The 24494-nt window shown below is 43.0% G+C and overlaps 1 protein-coding gene across 13 annotated transcripts in view; it reads left to right on the top strand.

Annotated features, from left to right (window-relative positions):
- Positions 1-6049: 6049 nt before the first annotated feature.
- Positions 6050-24494, top strand: part of GCLC (glutamate-cysteine ligase catalytic subunit) — a 54164-nt gene continuing 35719 nt past the window's right edge. For 9 of the 13 annotated variants that reach the window (XM_049819377.1, XM_049819379.1, XM_049819380.1 and 6 more), the window contains exons 1-4: positions 6050-6317; positions 20326-20438; positions 21425-21607; positions 24036-24176. In XM_049819377.1, the coding sequence (XP_049675334.1) occupies positions 6168-6317; positions 20326-20438; positions 21425-21607; positions 24036-24176 (587 nt within the window). In that variant the 5' untranslated portion in view covers positions 6050-6167. Of the gene's footprint in view, positions 6318-7966; positions 8790-9583; positions 9782-20325; positions 20439-21424; positions 21608-24035; positions 24177-24494 lie in introns of those variants that run through there. The other 4 variants (XM_049819376.1, XM_049819378.1, XM_049819386.1 and 1 more) reach the window with 3 other exon arrangements.

The following is a 24494-nucleotide window of genomic DNA, read 5'->3' on the forward strand; positions in this document are numbered from 1 at the left end:
CACAGCCTGGTGCTACGGCCCCTCTGCCCCTCGGTGGCGTGGCACAGCAGGTCACTGGCTCTGCTTTTCCTTCCTAGTCTGGAAAACACTTGAGGCTGAAAATTGGTGTTAAAACCAAGGTTAGAGCTGCTACTAATGCATCTTACTTCAGAATTCTGCTTTTTTTTTCACTATGGATCAGTACTTTATTCTTAGCTGCTAAACTTCTCTATATAAAAAAAATATGCTACAGTTTGTGTATGGCAGGAAAGATGAGGAAGTTACTAAAGAGAAAAATATGAATTATTTATTCTGCTTTTCAACTAACTTTTGAATGCTCCAACTAATATTCAACTAGTATTTGGGGGTTTGCGAGTTGTTTTCAGGAGTTGATCGTGGAGTTAGGACTTCTTGGTGTATTCTCTTTCAGTGCAAGAAATGTGCACAGACCTACATTCCTGTCTGTGGTGGGAATCCAAGTAATCAAGGAATTCAGTCGCTTTATTAAGCCACACACATGTCCAAATTGAGTCCTTTGTAAAGCTTAGCCATCAACAAAGTCTTTGGAAGGACTTAGCACACATCCCCTATGTCAGGTCATGCCTCTATTGTTTCTCCTTATGCCTAAAAAGGAATTTTCTGCTTCTGATACTCATGATGAATGAAATGATGTGTTAAAGAAGACAACTTCGCATGCAGAGAGGATGAGAAGGTGTCGGTCTTCTGCTTTGTTACTGAGCACCTGGCATCCTTTTATTTTATATTACACAGTTGTTATCTAAGGAAAAAACATTTAGGTCAGCCTGTAGAAAAGAATATAAAGATAATCCTATAATATAGACTCTCCAGTTTAGAAGATGCTGGAAAGAAGATAAACTGGGAAATAAGTTGGAAGTTCTTAATTTCTTTGGAAGTACTACTTTGTATCTTGTGGGCATCACCAAAGAAGAGCCTCTTTAGCAGAGATTAGGACACAGTGACAGGTAAATTAGTAGGAAAGGGCATCTCCAAGGAAACAGGGAGTAGCAGGAGAAAAGGTGAACAGGATGCAACAGGCCTCAGTCACCACTACTACTCTGAGATCGCAGCTCAGCAGTTTGCACATAGAGTAACTCACACACTACAACCTCTGCTATTACCACCAGCAGCATTCGTGACATGATTAGATATGCTGGACTCAGTCAAGGCACTGTAATCATGTATTGTGCACAGTCACTGCAAAAGAATACGTGGGCTACTAAGAAACTAGAAATTCAAGTTCTTTGCAAAAGGAACATGCTAGTACAGACCAAAGTGATGAAAAAATATGATGATTTTCAGTTTTAACATTAAAAACTCCAGCCCTCAAAACCATTTGTATCAATGAGAAATCCCCCTCCAAAACCCAGAAATGCACCACTCAGACTCATGACAGAACTTAATCCTACTACAGTCATTTTCACATATCAGGTGACTGTAAGAAAAAGAAGTTTTAAAGCAATACTGAGAAGTCAGAACAGTGTCTTTCATACACTAATTGAGAATTTAGCTTGGAGAGGAATCAGCATTATAACTGCAGAGCACAAAGACCTTCACCTGAAGATCCTTCAGAAGAGCCTTCACTTGAATCTCTTCAGTGTCAGTACTCCACTCTCCCCCCAAACAGATTATTTAATCCAAGCTGCTAGTCGGCAAGAGTTTCCGCATCAAGAAATAATTGCCTGAGCACAAATCTCTCCAGTGCCTCAGGAAATGCCTGGAGGCCTCCTCGCTCAAAAGGAAGCAGTTATCACATCTGCTGCTTCAGAGTCAATTATACTGGACACAGGTGCACATCATAAATTATAGACCTGGAAGCATAAAAATTTGATCATAAAAAAGACAATTATTTTTTTTTCTACCAAACATACCATTCCAAACCTCTGAAAGTGGATTCTTCTAGCTGAAGGCTTTTCATTTTATTCAGAGAATAACACAATATTCAGCAACGTCAGCTTGACAATCACCTCAAACAATGCTGCTTTAAAAATTTTCACAGGTGATTCATGAAGAAAAACAAACCTTTCTTCCTTGTAATAACAGGCTCATCACAAGACATCTACTTTTTACTTCTAATGACAGCCAGTAAAAGAAAGGATTCTGTGGGTGCGGTCTCACCCATGAGTCTACACATCTTTCATCTCTCCCAGTGGGCATATTCTCAAAGTGTCAAGCTACTCTATTTAGATTTAGTGGCAGCTGATTTGAGTACCTTTGCAGATACACAAAAGACAAAGCAAATTATCCTCTGTGGAAGAAGGCAGGAACATGTGAACCTTAAGGGCAGCTCCTCACTGTTGCAGGTGCCATGTCATTCATATATTCTCCTCCTAGCAACTTACTGTCTCCAACTTAAAAGTACACGGGCCTTTTCCCTCGGCTATTCCAACTGTAAAGCACTTCCAGATCCTTACTGATCTTCATCTAAATTCTAACAGCTGATGGCTTTCTAATGGTTTTCAAGGCAAGGATCAGTAAGATCCCCTATGATTTTGTAACTTCAGTACATCTTTATTTCTTAAAATATATTTGTTTCCTAGGACAGACATTTCTGGGTGTTGTCATGCTGCATCAACACTATCATAAACAAATAGCTGAATCTCACCTGGAAACAATTGTTCCATCTCTGTAAAAAATGTTTCCTTTTTACAACCTGATGCAGACAATTTGTATTCCTTTTCATACAAGGCAAGGCTTCTCCATTAAGTTTCTGTTTTAAAATGGAGCAGGGAGGAGAACAAAAAACAAAAAGCTAGTATTTGGTTAACTGGACATACAATTTAATTAGAGCAATTATTCTAATTGCTTCAACTGAACACAAAGTTAAAAAACAAACAAAACCAAGAAAAAAAGCCACAACAGATTGAAAATCTCCTGAAGTCACACTCCCTGGTCACATTTCCCAAATAAATGCTAATTTGCTTTGTGATTGGTGGATACTGCCTCAGGAACGCGGAACAGTCCCTACCCGGGACTGAAAAGCAGCTATTCAAGAGATAAAGAAATAATAAAGTGGCCTAGTTGTAAAACAGATCTTGTGGCAGCAAAGGGAGGATTCAAGCGGAATTTGGATGGAGTCTACTTAGTAAAGTTCCATGTTGCTAAGTTTAGGCAAAAGATGTTTTTCGGGACGAGATATTTCTTCTCCACAAAATGCTTTTCTAGCAAACATTTTTTTTTTTTTTTCCAAGTTGAATCCAGAAGATTTTCCTTTGGACCGTCTGGAGAAACTAGTCAAGTCTTGGGGCTGGGGATATTGGTAAAGAGCTAAACTAATAACAGCATCCAAAGTACTGCCTGTGTGTTTAAAAAAGCTTTTTTTCATCTTACATGTACTGGAAGTAATTATACATGATACTAAGTGTACTGGAAATAATTATACAGTATTATGCAGGTAGGTAGATATTATACAATGGTGGTTTGTCTTGAAATCATACTTCATGTGATGCGCAAATGAACGCTTCTGCATGTGATGCTGTCAGCCTCAGAACGGCTTATACTCCTCCTCTGTGCAACAGTCCCCTGCAAAGGAAAAAGACTATAGATAGCCCTGCACTGCCAGAACACATACATTAGAACTGAAGGGAAAAAGGCTTCAGCTGAAGATGGTAAACACCTCATAAACAGAGCTGACCTGTCACACTGTTATGCTTAAGATTACAACATGAGAAAACAGAGTTTACATTTTTATCAGTTTTACTGGTGCAGAAGGAAGATACCTTGGATTTCTATTATAAACAATATACCAGCTCTATAGTTGATAAGACTAAGCACACAGGACTGGAAATAGAGCAGATAATGGCACTGAAATACAAAAATGAGCTGAGTTTAAACGTCGAGAAAGACACTGAAAATGTGCTCTTGAATTTCAGGTCAAAGAGCAGCATTAGTGGTCAGCTGAAGGGTATGGACTGCATAACAGCAGCCTGCATTATAATAAAGCAGATCTTAGTTTGGAAATTTTGTGTATGTTGCCAGAAATGTTTACAGTCAATCATGCACAGCAGCACACTCAAAGCAGCTGGGATCATACCAAATACCCAATTCTTTCAAAGATGTCTCTCAGGAACACAGTGCTCTATCAGCCAAGTGAACTGGGAGCATGGATCCAAAATAACCCAGACAGGTTTGCCCAGATTCATAAGACGACAATGCTAGGTTTGCTCTGATATAATAACACTTGCTCCAAAACCAGGCTTGACTACCCCAAGACAAGAAAAGGGGATAACACAGCTGGCAGAAAAGCCATTAGGTGCTACTTGGCCACATTTCTCACTGCTGGGGCTACTCAGGTGCTCCAGCTCAAACTGAAAGCTATGGAAAATCTTGAGGCTGGGTGGCACCGTCATGGCACCAATGTTGAATCTTGATCTTTTGCTGCAACTGTCCTCAAATATGCAGGGCAGTGCACAAAGTGTCTTTGTCCTCTCAGATCTGAAATAAAGTACAACTTGGCTTTCACATGAGGCATATGCCTCATAAGACATCTGTTGCCAAGCATCTGATTTTTTGACTTCCTGATTTTTCAAAAATGAAAAAGGCTGCGGGATTTTTTTAACTAAAAGAAAAGACTGTTTCCTTCTCCCTCAAACTAACCTGATAGGCCTTCACCAGATCCACAACAGTGCCAACAACAGCATTGTTTTCAATTAGATCAGAAATTACAATTTCAGCCAAAATCATGAGTTTTTAAAAAGCCATGAGCCCCTAAAACCAGCACATTATAAATTAAATGTTTGTAATTTTAATGGTCACTGCTTGTTCTCATTCTCTCAATGCTGCCCTTTGTGTACAAACTTAGGTCATTTAAAAAATAACCAAGATATAAAACATTTTACTTTCGAGTGGTTTTACTTTAGTATTTGATATTTTCCACTAATGCATTTTAGATTTATTATTCTAATGTGTTGGGAGCTTGTCCTATCCTTGTGGCACCCCATATCCTGGAAGAAAGACAATTAGGCAGTTCTTGTCAGTAGAGTCATTCAGTTAATGAAATATCTAATAATATAGTTCATCCATTAGCGGGCTATACCACAATTCAAATATTCTACTAATTCGCAAAGCCTTAGCTATGGAATCCTACTGAATACCAGCCATGCTTGTCCCCGAGGACTACAAAAGAAAAGCTCTGTGAACGTATCGAAAACGAAGGTCCAGGAATACTGCATTTCAGCTTCTCAGAAGTGAGAGCCTTTCTCTTTACGTTAATGAACAGTTCCTTATTTTTGTGTCTTCGTTTAGAAAACACTTCAAGTAGCACCGATAGACCTTCCTTCTATTTTCTATCAAATGTAAAATACACACCATGACATGCCCCTGCTTCCTGAAGTGAATGCTGTTCCCATCTCCTCCAGGACAATTCCCATGTAGCTAACTCCTTGTTAACATCTTCGTTAGCCGGGCCTTTCCTCGGGATGTGGGCTCTACAGCCTGAGCAGACACGTCTCGGGGAGATGAGATGTATCTCTCCGGAGCCTCGCTCTACCCACTCGAAGCATCTATAGGCACCCCATGTTTCTGAGGCGCGTGCTCCGATCTATAATAAACACACAACCGCTTTCAGGCCACCGTCCACCTTTTAGGACCTGTAGGCACTTTTAGTCACCCAGGGGTCCCTTTCCACCGGGAACAGCCGGCCAGGCCAGACCACCAGCCACCCCCTCCTACCCGGGCCGACCCGGGGCGCGGTGAGGGCCGGCCTCGGGACCGAGGAGGACGCTTTCCCGCCGCCATTTCAGCAGGCCTTCCGCAGGAAAAGGGACGCCTTCCCACCCCCCTCGCCGCGTTTGGGGGGTGTTCCCGGAAGGTAACGGGGCAGCTGCCCTCACACACCGCCGGCAGATCCCCACTTTCCCCCATAGTCGCTTTTCCCCGCGGGGCGCTGAGGGGAATCTGCCACCGCAGGCCCCTCCCCCTCCCCCCCCCCCCCGGGCTGAGGCGCTGCGCGGCGGGCGGGGCGGGGCGCCGGCCTCGAGGGGGGCGGGGCCTGTCGCCGGAAAGTGCTGAGTCACGGCCTGACGCGCCGCCGCCGTCACGTGTGGCGCCGGGCTCGGCTCCCGCCGCCGCTGCCGCGGCGCAGAGCGCACGCCGCGCCGCGCAGGCTCCGCTCCGGCTCCGTTCTCCGTTCTCCTCTCCCCTTCTTCTTCCCGGCTCCGCCGCGGGCCGGCATGGGGCTGCTGTCGCAGGGCTCGCCGTTGAGCTGGGAGGAGACGCGGCGGCACGCGGAGCACGTGCGGAAGCACGGCATCCTCCAGTTCCTCCACATCTACCGCGCCCTCCGCGATCGCCACAAGGACGTCCTCAAGTGGGGCGACGAGGTGAGACACCCCCACCCCCCCCCCCCCCCGCCTCCTCCCCCCCAACACACACCCCGGACCCGACCGGCGCGGCCTCTCCGCGACCCGGGCGCAGGTGCTGCGGTGCGGCCCGGGCCTTGCCCGCCGCGGTGCCCGGGAGCGGGTCCGGTCAGCTCGGCCGCGGTGCCTCGGTGAGAGGAGGCGGGGGGGAAAGTTCAGGCTGCCCGGCGGGGCTTTGTTTCTCCCCCCGCACCCCCGCACGCCCTCTGGCTCGCTCGCCGCCTCCGGTTGCGCAGCACGGTCGCCCCGGTGTTACCTTGTGATTTATTTTTTTTTTTGAAGGCTACGACAAGTTTCAGCGGTTCCCTCAGGCGTCCCTAAATCCACTGAGCGGCCCCCCTCGGGAGGTGCGCTCCGGCGAGCGGTGGTGCCTGGCAGCGCTTGCTCGTTCCCCGTCACTTTGTTTTCTCCGGAGCGAGGTCCCATTAAAGCACGTGCACTTCTAAATTCCAAGGTAGTGCCAGTTCAGCCTCGGAATCTGGTTCTGGGAGCAAAGCGGGGACCTGGCGGTGGGCAGGTGGGCTCGGCAGCGGCAGCCCCCTCGCCACGCACCAGCTCCCGCCGTGGTCCCTCCTGGTTCCCCCCAATGGAAAGGGACCTGCCAAACCTGGCTTTACCTCAAAGTCTTCCAGGCGTTTGGTGCAAGTCAGCCTGCCTTTTGAACAAGGATGAGGAGGATCGCTCCGGTCGTGACTTGAACTTTGTTACAGGTGCTTTGTGCCCAAGGACCGTAGCTTTATCCGTAGGTCTTGTGCGTGTTGCTGTGCAAACCTGCGCCGGATTGTGTCCCAGCTTGACGAGGAGCTCTGCGAGGAGCAGAGTCTTCCTCCTGTATTGATCGGTGGGTTTTCCCGAGGGTCTCGGTTTTCCCTGGAGACGGGGAGCAGCTTCGCATGTGCTGCACTAGAAGCCGTGCTTTATCATGCTGCTTGTCACTTGGAGGTGTCTGTGATGTGACTGCAGGGAAGTTGGAAGAGCAGAGTAGAAGGTGAGCGATGTGGGGGCTTTTGTGAGAAAACGTCCGGGTGGTAACAGTAGCTGTTCACAGATGCTCTTTGCCAGAGGAAAATGCAGTTCCCCTTGTGTACCTTGAGAGACCTTTTCTCTTAAAGCATGTTCTTCTTTTAAGGAATTGCTGTCATACTTCACATAACTAAGTGTCATGGTTTAACCCCAGCCGGCAGCTAAGCACCACACAGCCGCTTACTCACTTCCCCCCCCCCTCCCCACGGTGGGGTAGGGGAGAGAATCAGAAGGATAAAAATGAGAAAACTCGTGGGTTGAGATGAAGACAGTTTAATAGGTAAAGCAAAAGCCATGCATGCAAGCAAAGCAAAAGGAGCAATTCACTGCTTCCCATGGGCAGGCAGGTGTTCACCATCTCCAGGAGAGCAGGGCTCCAGCACGCATCACGGTTGCTTGGAAGACAAAATGCTGTCACTCTGAACATCCCCCCCCTTCCTCCTTCTTCCCCCAGCTTTATATGCTGAGCGTGCTGCCCTATGGTCTGGGATATCCCTTGGGTCAGTTGGGGTCAGCTGTCCTGGCTGTGTCCCCTTCCAACTTCTTGTGCCCCCCCCCCAGCCTCCTTGCTGGTGGGGTGGGGGGAGAAGCAGAAAAGCCCTTGGCTCTGGGTAAGCACTGCTCAGCAATAATGAAAACATCCCTGTGTTATCAACACTGTTTTGGTCACAAATGCAAAACAGCTCCATACCAGCTACTGTGAAGAAAATTAACTCTATCCCAGCCAAAACCAGTACGCTGAGCAAGACAAGCAACGGAGCACAGGAGCTGCTTTCAAGAGGAGTGAGTGGGGGCCTGGCTACTAAAATCTGTTCAGTGAAGGGAATGATGGACAGCATGCCAGCATGTCTAGTCTACACTGCAGGGTTTTGCAGCCAGAGTGATGTGGACTCAGGAAATTTAAATGTATCTATCCCTGTCTGACATCTCTGTGTTCCTACATCTCTTGTATGACTGCAATTACTGTGACAGAAAAGCCTCACCAACAGTCTTAAGTTCAGGAATATAGACAGAACAGAGTCTCCCTATTGCTCTGAGACTTTGCTTGAGGATTTTCTCATTAATCTTTAAGATGGGGTTCTCATTTTTCAGTTGGTGTTGCATTTTAGTTGTCCTTGCTTTCTCGGGGTGAGATTTCGCAAGATAGCTAAGGTGGATCTGCTGGTGAGCTGGCTCAGCTTCCCTCTCCTTGCTCCAGGCTCGTGTTTCTTCTGCCTTCCTGGCATTGTTACTGGCTAACTTCAAGAAGTTCACCCAGCAGAAAACTCTTCTCCCATTCAGTTTTCTAGGGTGGTTCTTTTTCTCAGCAGAGCTTCCACTGTTTCACAAGTTCTGCTTGATGTGGGGAAAGTAGCAGGAGCATGTGCAGGAAAGGAGCAAGCAGAACCAGCCCCTGCAGCTAGTCACTTGGTAAGCTTAGCTGTACGATGAAACTTGCATCCCAGGAGCCTCATTCTTCCTTTGGTGTAGGGACGATACTGAAGAAAGTATTTATGCTTGGTAAATGGTGGTGTGTTATGTTCAAGGAGATTCACAATTTTGTCATGCCTAGTGTGGCAAGAGGCAGAATTTTAAGACTAGTATGATTACAGCCACGATTCTGATAAGGAGGTAAGAGCTGTATTTGAAATGCCTGTGAACATTAGAGAAGGTCAGGTAACCTGGTTCATCATCTACCTCTGATTCTAGCAAATGGTAATAAACTCAGGTGTAGCAACTTATCTTTGTTCTACTGTATTATGCAATTATAACACAGCATTTGGGAGTGTGTTAATGTACCAGATACCTGCTGCCCGTCTGCTCTTGTTGTGCAAATGCAAAAACATACCTGTCACCATAACTGATTCCAGCTGTGCTGTAGATAGACTGGTGGGGAAAGCAGTAAGTTTGTTTTTCCTCTCAGATACCTAGTTATTAGAAAGTGGCGCCACATTTACATGCAGCTTAGATGAATCAACTGACTAATTGGATAATTTTCATAAAAAGCCTTTTGTGTACTTTGACTTTCATGTATAAAGTCATAGCCTGAGGCTGTTTCATTGTTTTTAAAACCTCTTGAAGATAGAAATCAAGAATGAAGATGACAGCCCTCACGTAATGGTAGAGATGAAATCAGAATAAACAAAATTACTTCTGTGTTTGACAGATGTTGCTGAGACCATGTTTGGCGAAAGATGTATTTTTTTGTTTGCTTCATTTTTAAGGAATGCATATGAGGAAAACAACAACTTTCATAGCACATACGGAGTTTGTCTTTCAGGGCAGACATGTGAATATTTTAAAGATTGTCCCCATCTAGCTGATGCCATTGTGAAAAAGAAATCTGGTCTTTGCTCGTGAGTGTAGAACCAGCCTTTGCTTTGGATCTGTTTTCAACAGGACTCTGCTTCGCACTGTGTGTGGTAAGACTCATTATAGAGCTGTGGTGGTCCTTTGAGGTGCTTGTAGCCTCCTAGGGACTCCACTCCCTGTTGTGCCAGGGAATGAAGCTGTGGGGAATCTTTATATGCTTTCTGTCTCTTGGGTGCCAGACAAAAGTGTTGAGGCTAAGTGCTAATGGAAAAGGATGGTGGCATTTGTTTTGAAGGAAGTGAGGCAGTATCACAGCTTGCATTGCAGGGTAGCGTTCCCTAGTGCTCCCATCCTCACCTAAGTAAAGAGCTGGAAAGGTCAGAACACTGGTTCTGCTACCTCTTGAAAAGTCGTCATCTTGTTTGCAGGGTTAGTAGAACCAAGGGGTTTACCAAACAGCTGTTGTCTCTTTTGGGGACAGTTCTTTTTTACTCTGCTTTTCCACAACGATGAAGTCTTTGTGATAGTAAAAAAAAAAAAATTAAAAAAAAAATTAAAAAATACTAAAAATCTGAGTGTAACAGAACAAGACTTGCTTAAAAAAAAAAAATATCTTTCTAAAGGTCTCTTTGAACCTGCATTTGCTGGGACAGATCCTTTGCCTCTATAATCCTTCTGCCTCATTTAAAACTGACAGTTGGCCCCTCTGTTTATGCTTGGCTTCTCCTGACTGTGGAAAATACAAAACACTGAACTATCTCATTGTCCCTCATCAAACCCCTCCTTATTATCCTTGCCTTAATGCCCACAGAAGTTGGGCAACAATTAGATCTGCTGATGAGCCCCTGTCACACTAACCAGTACGGTCTCACAGTCTCCTTGTTGTTTTCATCATCTTCTCCCACCCAACAATGTATGCTTATCTTTGGGTTTGCAGAGTAGTGGTCATTAAGGTTGTTTTTTTGGTGTTTTTTTTAAATGCTGCAGATACAAAAACCTGCAACTTCAGTACTGTGTTTTAAAACTCCAGTAGAGTTAGTAGGTACTATGTGAAATGATAGGTTTGTGTGGCTTGGCAGATATTAGTGGTACCAAAAGAGCCTAAAGGGGTTTTGAGAGTAAGGCAAAGCCTATTCTGCTGCCTCCCAGCTTTTGTCCCCAGAAGTTCTCTTCTGTGCCAGGGCATTACCAGTCTCCTGTGCTGTTCAGTGCCTCTTGTCTGCTGATTGCATTTCTCTAGCTGACGGATGTTGCTTAAATTTCACCTTGCAGCTTAATGTGGACACTTGGATCAGACAAGTGGAATGGCTGGCCCTTGGCTAGGCTCACTGCCATTGCTTTGTGCTAAGCATGCACACGAGTGTACGAATCACAGCAGTTTGTGCATAACTACATATGCTTATGAATTCATACGTGCATGTAATACTTATTTTCTGTGGTCTGTTTTGCTGCTAAATGGGATAGGTTGGTTGTTCTCCAGGCTGAACACCTATGAGAAGAAATTACACAAGCAAGAAGAGTTGGAAAAGGAAAATTGATGGGGGAAAAAGAAATGATAAAGAGTAAGGAGGAGCTGCTTCAGCATATCAAGATGTCAAGAAAGGAGTGCTGGAGAAAGATCCACTCAGAAGGAGGGGTCTAGAAATCAAGCATGGGCAAAACATGACAGTTTTATTTCAAAGTATATGTGAATGAAATGGCAATCTGACTTGCCCAGCCTTGTTTAGTGAAATTGGACATAATGACCCTTTTGTTGTGTACGAGTCTTGTTCCTGTCAGTGTTGGGACGTAGCACACAATAAGCTTCTTCAGCTTTTAGAAAGTTGTTTTCTTCATGGAAACTTGAAGTCAAATTTGGAGCCTTTAAAATAGGCATGATAATTAATTGTATGAGGCAGCGTGAAAAATGTGCCACCATGCTGCTTGCAAGTTGAAGTCTTCCTGACTTAATTCTGTGGGTTTTCTTTTATTGCCTGTTATCTCTTTATCAGTCTTTTTTAACCTTTTGGTCTGTCTTCTGTGCTTTTGATTCATTCCCCTCCTTATCCATTAGTTTTTTAATTATACCTTGTAAATAAGTTAAATGAGAACTAAAATGAACATTTGCTGCTCAGCACTTCCTCATGCAAGAAGCAAAGCAGCCCTTCTCATATGCTGCAAGAAGAGAGGCCAGAGGATTCTTGCCAGAATGTCTGAAAGGTGTTGCTTCTGATTACACGATGCATGATCCTCTTTAAAGCTTTCTTCGTTTTCCTAATGAAAGGCTGAGCTGTGAAAAGAGCTGCTTTTTTCTTTTGATTCTTCCCAGGGACCTAGCTATTGCATTAATGTCTACTGCAGTTTACAGCCTGTATGTTTTTGGTTTTCTTCAGGGCAGTAGCAATGTGTAAATGATGATCAGTGATGTTGCATTACAGTCTGCAGGACTTCAGAATGGTAAAATAATTGCTGCATCTTAAGGAAATGGCTTTGGGTTCAGATGCAGACAGTTTGAGGCTCCTGTTTGTCTGTCACCCATTTAAAACCAGGAACAAAGTCTAGGGCATTTTTTAGCAACGGTGGATCTAGCTCACGAGCTGCATAAAGTACAACTACTATCCCTAAAATACACAGATGAAGTTTTGGTCATCTCTTCACTAAAAGACAACAGTGAGGCTTGGTGAGACACACACACACACACGTGCACATGGAAATCTTCAAATAGAGTTAAGGAAGGACTGTGACTGATAAAAGAAGCAGTAGGTTCAGAGTGCATCACGGTGTACAGGAAAGGTGGTGTTCTTTTCTCATTTTACAAGAAATTTGGCTAACCTAATGGAACAGAAAAGCAGCAGATGTCCTTTTAAGATAATTACTTCACAAAGCCTAGATGTCCTGTGGAACAAGATGCCACATGATATCTTTGAAGCTGAGATAGACTCTTGCATGGATGACAAGAATAGACACTATTATTATTTCTTTAAACTCCACGTGCCTCAAGATGTATGTCACTCTGTCCAAACCACTTAGGTAATTGTTGAATGACTCGTGGGGTTTCTTTAATCTGAAACTTTCTAACTAGCTTTTTACTGTATATGTTATAAATAAAACAGAATCACAAAAAATAGTTGTTGTGTTTTCCTGGCTGTCAATAATAGGTCGTCTTCAAAAAAAATTCAGCCAAGTCATTATACAGACTCATCATCAATATTATGATGATCTCACATTCCCACTTTGTACAAACTGCTGCAATATACCGGTGTGCAGAAATTGCTTTGGTTTAAAGCTTTCTCCTGGGAATCTTATGCTTAGAATAAAGCTAACGTAGCCTGAAGTCTTACAAAATTGTTTTTTACATTTGAGCTCTTGTCATTTGAAGACAATCACTTTTAGTCTCCTCCTCCCCCAGCAAAATTCCGTGAACAGAATGTGTTTTTGAATTTCTTTCATGCAGAAATTCCTCATGATGGCCCCCTGCCAAACACCGCATGTGTGGATGCATCTGAATGGGAGCTGTCTTAATCAATGTACTTGCCTGCTTGCCGCGTGGGGGGAAGCAGCACTCGTGAATGATTTGGTTATCTGTCACGTGTCTGCTTGTTCATCCTTTATCTCTGAGCTTTATTTGGCTAAATAAAGGGACAGTGGCATTATTTGTTTACAAATAGATTTAGTGCTTCCTTAATGCGTTTTGTAGTTGCACCTGCTATTTATCATGGTGGTGTTTCTGGGGCAGGGTCTGAAGGTACAACGTTAATGCATCAGTTCGTGCTGCTTGACAGCCTTGAATGTGTATATGCAACCTCTAAAATGAGTACGCTAATGCATGCAAATAGAACTCCTTAAATCTTGACTTGAACAAGATATGTGCCCTTGAAGAGTCCCTGTGTTTATTCCTTCCTTGGATGCTTTGGCTGACAGTCGTGACACTCCTTTTTCTGCCTGGCTTTAATCCTCATGTCAGGGAAAGCCTAAACGGCATTACATCTAAATTCTCTAGCTCTCAAAATATGCACGATGTGTTAACCTCCCTGATGACTTATTATTTTGCTTCAGCTCCCTCTTGCCCAGTTCTTCTGTGGGTGGGTGTTAAGGTACACGTCGGTTGTGGTGCAGCACCACTGACCCGGCTGGGAGCTTTGCCGCTGGATGTGTTGTGTGTGTGACAGTGCAGGACTTGCTGTAGTTTACAGTGAGATGCTTTTTCAAAAGCTAATTCATGGCAACCAGTTTGGAGAGGGTTTTTTGTTGTGTGTTTTGGGTGTTTTTTTTCCTAAACAAGCTGCAGTTTGTCATTGTGACCAGCCCCCACAGCAAGCCTTGATTTTTCTCCTTCCTGATCTCAGGTCTTAGTAAGAGAAGCTTAAATTATCTGCCATTTCTATGTTTCTGGTAAAGAAATATTCAGTTCACAGTGAACTTCCTTCTGTGGATGTCAAGTGAATTGTTATGGTCTTGCCATGGGATTGTTGTCTATTGTAATGCCTCTTTTGCCACAGGATGACTTCTTCTTGCTGTGCACAGCAAGTTAATTAACAGTGTCAGAAGAATGAGTGCAGGAAAGATTTTGTTGGTGTTGCTTGTGTGCGTTTTTTTTCTTCTTGCTTTCTGATGCAAGAGGCAACATACAAGCTTGTAGCATCTTGTTTCACAGTTGAATAAATGGTCTTTTACTAGTCCCTAAAATCATCTGTGTGGAATAGAAAATATAGCTTTGCAAAAAAAAATTGTTCTTTTCTGTTCTAAATCTAAAAATTCATAAGTGAGTGCCTTAAAGCTGTCTTTGCTGCAGAAATCTAAAATTAACATTATCCTAGTGTGTTTTTTTTACAGTACTAACCTCAGGTGTTACATAGTACAGCAGTCAAAGAAGAGACACTTTGTTCTCTAATGCGCCACATCTTGTTCTTTAGAAGCATGCAAATGGTTATAACCTCTAGATTTTAGTTTTCAATAACCCAGCTTCCTGGTTTGTGGTATGTGCAGCAAAGGACATCCTCTAGTCACATCTTACCACGTGCAGAAGAAGAAAATCTGCAGCCCTGATGTCGGCAAGTGGGAGGGGGAACAGGCAGGAGAATGTAGCTGGGGCTGGCTGTGTTGACTGCATCCTCTTTGTTTTCTTTATCTGTTGTCATCTTTAATGTGGCGTAGAAGTTCTTCATTTTCTGCTTATTGTCAGTGTAATATAAAAAATCAGTTGTGTTTTAGGGCATGGTTTCCGTGAGGCGGTTTCATATAGAGCCGGACACAGTGCTTTGTTCATTGAATTGGTCGCTTCCAATCTGCTTGAATCAAAATTAAGCATTTGGGGCAATACATTTGAATCTTTGGTCTGCTATTTGTGGCAGATTTTTGAAGTTATTGCCGTGGCAGAGAACACCCATGGTAATCTCATGAGTGTGGAAGTGCTCTGCCTCATGCCAGTGCACAGTCTGGGGGCTTGCTGGCTAGAAACAGGTTAACCAGCCTCTGTGACTCTTCCAGACTTGTTTTCCTCTGAAATTCGCTCCCTCAGGCTTAGACTTGCTTCTGTGGGCCAGTAAACCTGTACATTACCAGTTCATTACCAGCTGGTTATTACTGTGGCTCCATGTTTTATCACAGCAGTAGTGAGAAAATAACTGCATTTAAAAAAATTCTTGAGTACTATGCTCTACATTCATCAGAAGTATGTGCACCTATAGAATAAATCTGCTTTTTCTATCTTAACACTGAAAACTTGTGGCAGAGGTTCTTCAATGAACAGTCAGATTATTAAAACTTTGTTCTTCCGTAGACTGTCATTTTAATGATACATGGTATTTTAATGATACATTAACTGACCATAAATGTATGGGGGAGCTACTTTTTTTTTTTTTCCCCCATAATGGAGCTTAATAGCTAGTGAAAAGGGCTTTGTTTCTTTGATGCTCTTCAGAAGAAAGTTTACCTAGATTTTATTTTCTACTGTATACATAAATATATGAGGCTTACTGCATGAAAATACTTACATTAAGTGTTGCAGTGGCTTTTGGTAATAGTAAACAAAAACCATGAGACCTCATTGGGTGTTTAGGAAAAATTTCTAATTACTAGTAAAGCTCCAGGCTCAACAGAAGGTACGTATGAGGAAACTGCTAACAGTTGCTCCAAGTACATACGGCAGTAGTTGCCCAGTGGAAGGAGAAAGAAACCATCAGTAAGATTGTCCTCAAAGAACAGCAGTGGTCCATGAGTCACCTGTGATCAGGGGTTTTTTTTAGAATCACAGAATGGTTTGGGTTGGAAGGGACCTTCAAAGTTCATCTAGTTGAACCCCTCCTGCTGTAGGCAAGGACATCTTCCACTAGATAAGGTTGCCTAATCCAGCCTGACCTTGAACGCTCCCAGTGATGGGAGATCCACAGCTGAGATGGATGATCAGGACTGTGGTAAAAGGTGAACACAAGGAGATGTTTTTCACAGGTAGAGCGTGTACAGACTTGGGTTGCTTTCCTCTCAAAAAAGCTTTTCAGATCATTCTTCTTAAACTATTTTCCTCTATTATATAATCTTCTTGACACCTTACTTCTGAGCTTACCAAAGTCCAGACTATATGCTTACCTGTGTTTTCATATGCAGAAATACCTTGTGGCAAATACTTTGAATGTTAAAAGCATTTTAACATTAACTGTGGAGTAGAGGCTTTATTCTCAACTATTAGGTAGGTTTTGTTCCCAGTGTACTTACCATGATGATGTTAAATTGAGTGTGCGAGGAGGGGGGTTGATGTTGGAAAGCAGACCAGTGTCAAGGCAAGTATTTGGACGGCGATACTGTGTGGGACGTGTGTTGACTTTGGTTTTTCTTGTTCCTTAGAATTGCTACTGAAGAGTCGCTTGACTGATATTTCTTTGGTTTTAAGTAGTGTCCTTTATGGAGAAATAATATGTGTAATTATGGTCAAATAACTCAGGCATTCAAACACAATTTCAGACATGCTTACCCATTTCCAGAGAACAATCGTCTTTCACTTTGCCACTGAGCAAGTCGAGCACCACTGTTTGGCTTCGTGCATGGAGAGTGGTTTGGCTCTTCCTCCATTGAGGGGCTTCAAGGTCTCTCTTGTGGTTGTATTTACAGAGGCGATTTCAAATAATTTTCAAAAGCTTGACATTTCCTTGGGAGCCAACTGAGAAATAATCGTGGCAGGTGAAGTAAAGCCATTCTCGGGGCTGTCCTCCCAGCAAGCTTATGGTTCATGCTCTGTCTATAGAAGATACAGCAGTGGAGTGGAGCTGCCCTGGAAGGAATCTGTAGATGCAGAACGTTGCAGGTTGGTAGCTGAGAGGAAGGAAGCCTGTAAAGGATGGTTTTTCCCTTGTGTTGGCTCATGGATGGATCTCTCGTACTCAGCTTATTTGCTTTAACTGAGAATCTATTTACTTTTTTAATGCATTCAACTTTGAACAATTTTTTCAGGCTTGCTCCATGTGTGCGTGTGGATTTACAGCTTTTGCTTTGCCAAACTGTTGTTCCTCCTCATGGTAAGGTACCACAGCACTTCTGCGAGCCAGACAGACCTGGGCTGGTCAGAAGTTTGTCCTCCGAAGCAGTGCTGAGCGCGTCTGTCTGCGTGGAGAAGCCAGGAGGTCGTCCCTTGTCCTCGGCAGCCTGGCAGCCCGTGCCGGCCGGAGGATGGAGATGTGTGGGGTTTGGTGCGGGGTGAGCCCACTGGCTGGGCACGTGGGTCCAAAGCGGCCACCTTCCTTACCGTGGCAGGGTGGGCTTTCCTAGCTGGCTCTTAGCAAGGCTGCTCATCAGCCTTCTGCATCAGTAGTTTGACCTGACGTGTATTTTGCTGCTCGCTAGAGAGACTAGTTAAAATTAGGAAGGCAAGTGATCTCCGAAGAGCTTGCACGATGATGAATTACGAATGTTGGGTGAAACCCTGCATGTTTGGTTTTGGGACTCTTGAAGCTCTGCCAGGCATCCTGATGCTTTCAGCTTGGCTGCAATTCTCTGAACTTTGCGGAAAGAAAACATGTGAGAAGTCTGTGAATGATGAGCTGAAGTTAAATGTGAAAACGCACGAACTCTGAATTTGTTTCTCTCCTTCTAGCTGTAGGCTAAATCTTTTGATGAGCTTAAATTAAATTCTTTAAGGATGCCTATTCAGTCAGTCCCTCTGTTGGCAGATACTCTGTGGGTTACTTGGAATTGTTGGCAGCCGTCTGAAGTTTTTTCTTCTTTTCTCATTAAAATTAATGGCAGATCTTCTGTGTGTTAAGACAGCTTTGAAGATTTAGTCAGTGTTTCTGGAGGCAAGTGTAGTAGTTGTTTCTAAAGCTAGATGCATAAATGCAATGTATTCAGTACTGCGCACAGATTATGAAACACTTTGTTTTCTTTGGTTTTGCCTTCTTGGCTTAATGTTTCTTTATGCTTTTGGCTTACTGTATATCGTGAAACTTGTAATATGGTTTATAGGGAAGTGCAGTGTTCACACTACCAGCTCATTGCAGTTATGTTTGGAGAGGGGCCTTTAAGACAGGAGGCTAAACCACAGTAACATATGTAAGGGTGGACAAATTTTCAGCTTTGTGGTCTCTCGAGGGCAGCTGCAGCTCCTTTGCCCTGCCTTCTGCCACCAGCCCACGCCGGCAGCGTGGTGGGAGGCCGGGTGTGCGGTGGGCTTCGTGCCCATTCCCACGTCTGTCCGTATGACTTGGAGAACTGTGTGGTTGCTTACCTCCTCTAGTTTAGGCTGGGTCCCAGTGAGGACGATGCTTTTCCAAAGCAGGAGGAGATGATGTTGATCATGGTAGGAAACTGGAAGGTGGGAGAGAAGTCACTTTTTAGAGTCGGGTATCACTGGAGAGACTGGTACTAGGCAACAAGTAAATCGGCACTGGAGTGTGTTCTGGATGACTACCATCTGCAGCTATCTCAAGTAGATTACTATAGCATAATACGCACACACCAGAAAATATACACACAAAGAAATGCTGTCTTGCACAGAAACTAGAAATCATTATTTTTCTTCAGGGGATTAAAATCTGATCTTAAAAAAATATAGAGAACATGTATAATTGCTGAATGAGTCCCTCTAGAGTTTGTGTCTAATCAGATTCTGTAGAATTACAAACACTCTTGGATAATGCTGCTTGTGATTTAATCACAAATCCCAACAGAGGATTATATTCATTGCCATAGTAGCTAGCAATAACTCTTCCATGAGCACAGAAGCAAACAAAGAACATGAAGCCCACAAGTCTACTTGTACACTGTTTTCCAGCACACTCTTAAGTTCCCTGTTTTGGCAAGCTGTTTTCCTATAAACATCAGACTTCTGTACTAAATAGAAGTTGCCACGTGTTAATACACTGCAACTTTAACATCAGCATCTTGTGTGAATCTAAACTCCTGGGGCTGGAGCAGTGTGTTTGGCAAATACCGGTGGATGCAGTTGCAGGCAGTGTGGGAAAACAAAACCGAGGAGCACGGCGCAAAACCTCTGACAAGTTCTAGCTGTGGAACCGTAGCCTGAATTTTTAACTACAGGTTGATGGAGTTGTCAAAGTCTTGGAGGCAGTGGTTTGAGAACCTCCAAAAATAGGCACTGCGCATCACCGCTGGTCCAGCTGGGGATTTTCAAAGCCAGCACCCTTGTGATGCATTTCCACGTACGACTTCTGCTTTTATGTGGTGGGTGGCACATCACGCTTGGAGGCTGTTTTGTCTTTCACGCTTTCTAAACAGTCCAAAGCATCCTCTGCCAAATAGGTGTCAGGATATAGATTGTATCAGTACGTATTGAAGACCTGTAAGGTCCAGGCAGCTGTTAAGTCGCTATATTCAGTGGCGCTCTAAAAATCCCTACGGGAGCTTTCATAGCAAGCGTGCGTGGAATAGAAAGTTTGACATGAAGGTGTTCCAGGTTTGGCTGCTTTCAGGTAATCCGTTAGGGAACCGGTATCCTCCAGTGCTTGGATGCAGCGTTGGCAGCTCCACCAGCGTGTCCCCAGGAGCGGGTGGTGGGTCCTGGCTTGGGCAGGGACAGGGGGGCCAGGAGGTGGAGGTCCTGGGGGAGAGGTACGGCAGGAGGGGAAGAAAAGGTTGGCATCAAAGCTGAATCGGGAAGAGGTAGAAACCCCCCGTCCTGTGCCAAGAGCTGGAGTGCGTTAATAGCACGCTGTCTGCGACAACCGCGGGCTTTCCGTGGTGTAAATGAGGCTCTGCCGTGCTAGTCTTAAATAGCTCCAACAAGTGATGGGAGTAAATGGATGTCCTGTTTCTTTGGGTTTTTGTCAGCAGCAGAGACTGTAACTCATGGGATGACAGAGATGTTTCTGGTTAATAGCTTGCATAGGGGTTTAAAGCTTTTTTTTGTCTGAAAAATAATGTGGAGGCAAATACAAATTCAGGAACCTTTTGGTGAAATATCCACAATTAGAAATGGAGGGAAAAAATTTTCAAGGCCGCTTTCAAGGAATTTCAATTCTTTATTCAAGGTGAAATAAGCATGCAGCCATCTTCTGTGGTATTGTTTACTGCATTCATAGTTAGTGATGGTTTTTAAGCTTCTGTAGAGATAAAGTTCAGTCTGACTTTTTTTTTTTTCACTTGATGCTTAAGATTATGTGCCATTGTGTTTGTGTGTGAACAAATTCTTACTATGTAATTGTTTATTTTGTTTTTATTGTTTACAAAGGTGGAATATATGTTAGTAAAATTTGACCATGAGAATAAGAAAGTGCGCTTGGTGCTCTGCGGTGAAGAAGTTCTTCAAACACTGCAAGACAAGGGGGAGAAGGTAAACCCCAAGTGAGTAGCTGTTTCTTGTTCCTTTTTTTTTTTCTTTTTTTTTTTTTTTCTCCTGTTAGATACTGTACAGAATTTTGTAGACCTGGCTTAACTTTCAAGTCTGCTTTCGGTAAAACTGAGCCACAGATACCGATATTTTCAGATAAAGTTGGGGTGCAGGCAGTGAAAGATTTTGAGCACACTTGCAGGCAGTCCATGTACCTTGGGTGTTAGGGCTTGAAAGAAAGGAGGATGTGAGAGTAAGCCCACAGAAGTTGCAGTTTGGGTATTTGTTTTGTCTTGCTCTGGTTTTGTGTCTGTGTGTACACACTAATGGGGTACTACACCTCCCCTGCCCCATAAAGCATTTGTGTATCCCTGACTACAAGAGCAAGCGAGGGCTGTATGGGGAAGCCTGTTGTCTGTAGGAGCAGTCTCCTGGGTTTGGCAGAATTAGGAAGGTAGTTGTAAGGACAGCGAGGCAGTTCTTCCCCATCCTCTCCCATGGAGTTTTCAGAAATAACTGGATCGTATCCCTCCTTCAACTAGCCAGAGGGTGACTAGGTGCGCTCAAACTTCATTTGCTTTCCTAACCTAATAAATTTGTGAAACAGGACCAGGTATTCACAGGCAGTAGAAAGAAGAAATTGATCGTAACGTTTGCCTTGCCTTCCTTACTGTGGAAGCAGTTGAATGCTCTGTATTTTCCAGTTTCAGTTAAAACCCCAAGAAACAAAGGTTGAGACAGATACTAAAGGTGATTGCAGTTTGACATAGGCAAATCCTACTTATTGCGCTAGACAGCAACACTTCCTACTGCCAAACTTTCTTTTCACTGCTTCCTGGCAATGAGGTACATTGGAAAGTACATTGTGTTACTCTACCAAACAATCAACTTCAGGAGATTTTTCTTGAAAGTTGCATTCATTTCTGAAATTCTTGTAAATAATCCATCTTTTTCGAAGTTGTAGAAATATTTAAATGAGGCTATTGGGTTTTTTTTATAGCCACCCAACACTCTGGCGACCAGAATATGGAAGCTACATGATAGAAGGGACGCCTGGGCAGCCGTATGGGGGAACCATGTCTGAATTCAACACAGTGCAAGACAACATGAGAAAAAGACGGCAAGAGGCAGCTTCTGTGCTCAAAGAAAATGAGGCTGTTTGTACTGTGACGTCGTTTCCAAGGTGAGGTGGTTGCTGAAGTATAATGCTGTGTTTGCTGTTGTCCTTATAAACTTTTTATTATATATAGCTAAACTGTACAATGAAACAGAGCAAAGTACAATTCAGTTAAAGTACTTTGGCTTAATGTTCCGGTCATGTTTCCTAAAATTTTTATTGCAGTGACACAAACAAATAAGCATATTTTATATTTTTAGGTTACTTCTAATTCGTGATGATTTGCAGAGTACCTGAATATTTGTAACATAAAATACTGTATGTAGAGTAGTTTGCCATCTTGAATTGATATGGCAAATCATATATAAAAGGTTTCTCTTTACCTATTTTGCAACCTTTGATCTTTATAAATAGCCGTTTTGTAAAACATCGATAACCTGATCTATTTTTTAACTCTACTTTTTCACTAAAGCACATGCAAACTTCTTTTGGTTGCTTGGAACACACAGTAGAACAGGAATGTGATTATCCTTACAAAATGAAGACTTAAAACTTCTATAATACTGTACTTACTGATTCTAGCAAGAAGTGCACCTCTCCGGGGTTCACAACACCCTTACAAAGTGTAGATTTCCTCCTTTTCATTGTTGTAAAGAAACTCTTGAAGAAATGAAATTTAGGATATTACCATTACCTTGGAGAAACTACTTTTGTATGTTTCTTTCAAACATAATTCTAGGCAGGGATTTATTACGTTCATTCTAACTAGCCTGGTCAGTCGAATGAAGATAGTTACGCTTAAAATAGTAAAAAAATTGCTCTGCAGTGTAAGAGAAACAGCTGGTCTTACTGGCTGGTTTCTTCTATAGCACAGAATGCAATGGCCCTAAATTTTTGCTGAGAGCACGAACGGCACAAAATGTGACTTAGCAGTGAAGTTCAGGTACCAAAACACCTGTGTTGTGCTCCGTGAATGCTATTTTACAAACACTCTGTTGACAAAATAATGCTTCCTCTTTATGGGAGCTATACTAGAATTCTTTAGTAAGAGCTCTCAGTGTGTTACAGAACTGGGGGTGGGCGGTCGCCCTGCAACCTTACAAATAGATTATGTCATTTATTAAATTTTGTATACAAACATTTCAGAACCAGTTGTGCAAGGAATAATGGGAGAGGAGTTCTTCATCACTTTGTAGATACAGAGAAACACTTTTTATATCACTGTAGGAGCAATATGTTGGACTTCAGTGAAAGGCAGTAAATAATAAAATGTAGGTTTTTTATTACTTATCATCACAAACATAGTTTCATCCTTCAGAGATTGCTCTCCCTAGGCTATTTAGTTTCTTATTTCTGCCTTTTGCTATCTTGCCATTCAAGTCCTTGTTGGTTTGACTGGAATCTTGCTAATGTGTGTTTCTGAGGTTTTGTGGGTTTGGGGTTTTTTGCTATGTTCTCTCTACAATAACATGTACATATGCCTTTGTGTGTCTGTGCATATACATGTGTGTATGATAAAAAAATAAAATCTGCATCTGAAAAGACAAAAAAAATTGTTAGAGTGCTGACAAAAGAAGGGCAAAGTGGTAGGCTTATTCAAATTAAAATAACTCAGTTTAAAATGAGCAAACCTGAAAATGCTTAAATATTAAAGAATACTACCTTGGAAGCTAAATGTGTATCCATAGTTCTTAAATTTATGAGGCCTCAGTACTGGACCAGGAGGTTGTTTTCCTTCTTGAGGACTGGAGTGATGCAGTTTGTAATGTTGCACTTACATAAGTGATGAAGTTGGGTTTACATGCTGTAGGACACCTTGTATACTTAAATCGGGAAGAAGAAACCAATAGTGAAATACATGTTGAGCATAAACAGTATTTCCAGAATGTGAGTGTTTCCTGGTATTTTGAGTAGTTTGTTTGTAGTTGTATCAGCTGACCCTTTTTTATACATCCAAATGCTAGAGCCTCTCAAGGTAGCACAATCTTTGTCCTTTATACTGTGCAGCATGGAGAAATTAATCTTCTGCAACTACATCTCCAACTTCTCAAATGCTCCTTTGTCTCAGTTGTACTGGAAACCTACTTATTCTTGTTTCAGATGACTCTTAAACTTACAATGGAGGTTCCAAAGGGGAGGGTTGTATTCTGACTACTTGCATATCTCTCAGCATTTTACACCTAATAGCTGTAACTTGTCTTTGCTTATTATGTTTCTCTGTCCAATGATACAGTAGTGGTTTTTTAAAAAAAAAAAAGTATGTTTTAACCACCCCAGAAACTAGTTGTTGGCACGTGCTGACCTTTTAACAGCAACTGCTTTAAGACCTCTTCTGGCAATTCCATATGCGTAGGTAGCAGTCTTGAAAAGTGCTTCAGAAATACTCATGGTAGATGCAAGTTTTTAAAAAATCTCTTTTTACTCCTTTGTCTATTGGAATCCTAGTCTCTGATCATCTGACCATTTTAAAAATCACAGTCTGTTTTCATTACAGCTTGGATCTCATTGTTGTGTTACATAGGTTAGGGTGTCCTGGGTTTACGCTGCCGGAATATAAGCCAACGCCAGTAGAAGGAGGAGCTTCAAAATCCCTTTTTTTTCCAGATGAAGCCATCAATAAACATCCTAGATTTAGGTAAGGGTATTTGGGGAGCGTGAATGAGAAGCTGAATATTTTTCTGTGCCTAAATATCATAGGTATACCTGCAACTTCTTTACATTATTAGAATAGAGAGCTCTGTGGCTAGTTGGTGCAGATATCACAAGGACTGGGACAGAGATGGTTGTGATGACATGTATTTTCTGTCAAAGTGACTTAGAGTAAACTGTTAAGTTCAGGTAACTTTATATAGTAGTTCACACCATTATGGGGCAAAAGGTGTTGCCTATGCTACTGCAAAATTGTTTCCAGTTTGAAAACCCATGGCTAACCACTTCATCAGAGTTAATTCAG

The sequence above is a fragment of the Accipiter gentilis genome, chromosome 16 (assembly GCF_929443795.1).
Source record: "Accipiter gentilis chromosome 16, bAccGen1.1, whole genome shotgun sequence".
In the NCBI taxonomy this organism is placed as follows: Eukaryota; Metazoa; Chordata; class Aves; order Accipitriformes; family Accipitridae; genus Astur; species Astur gentilis.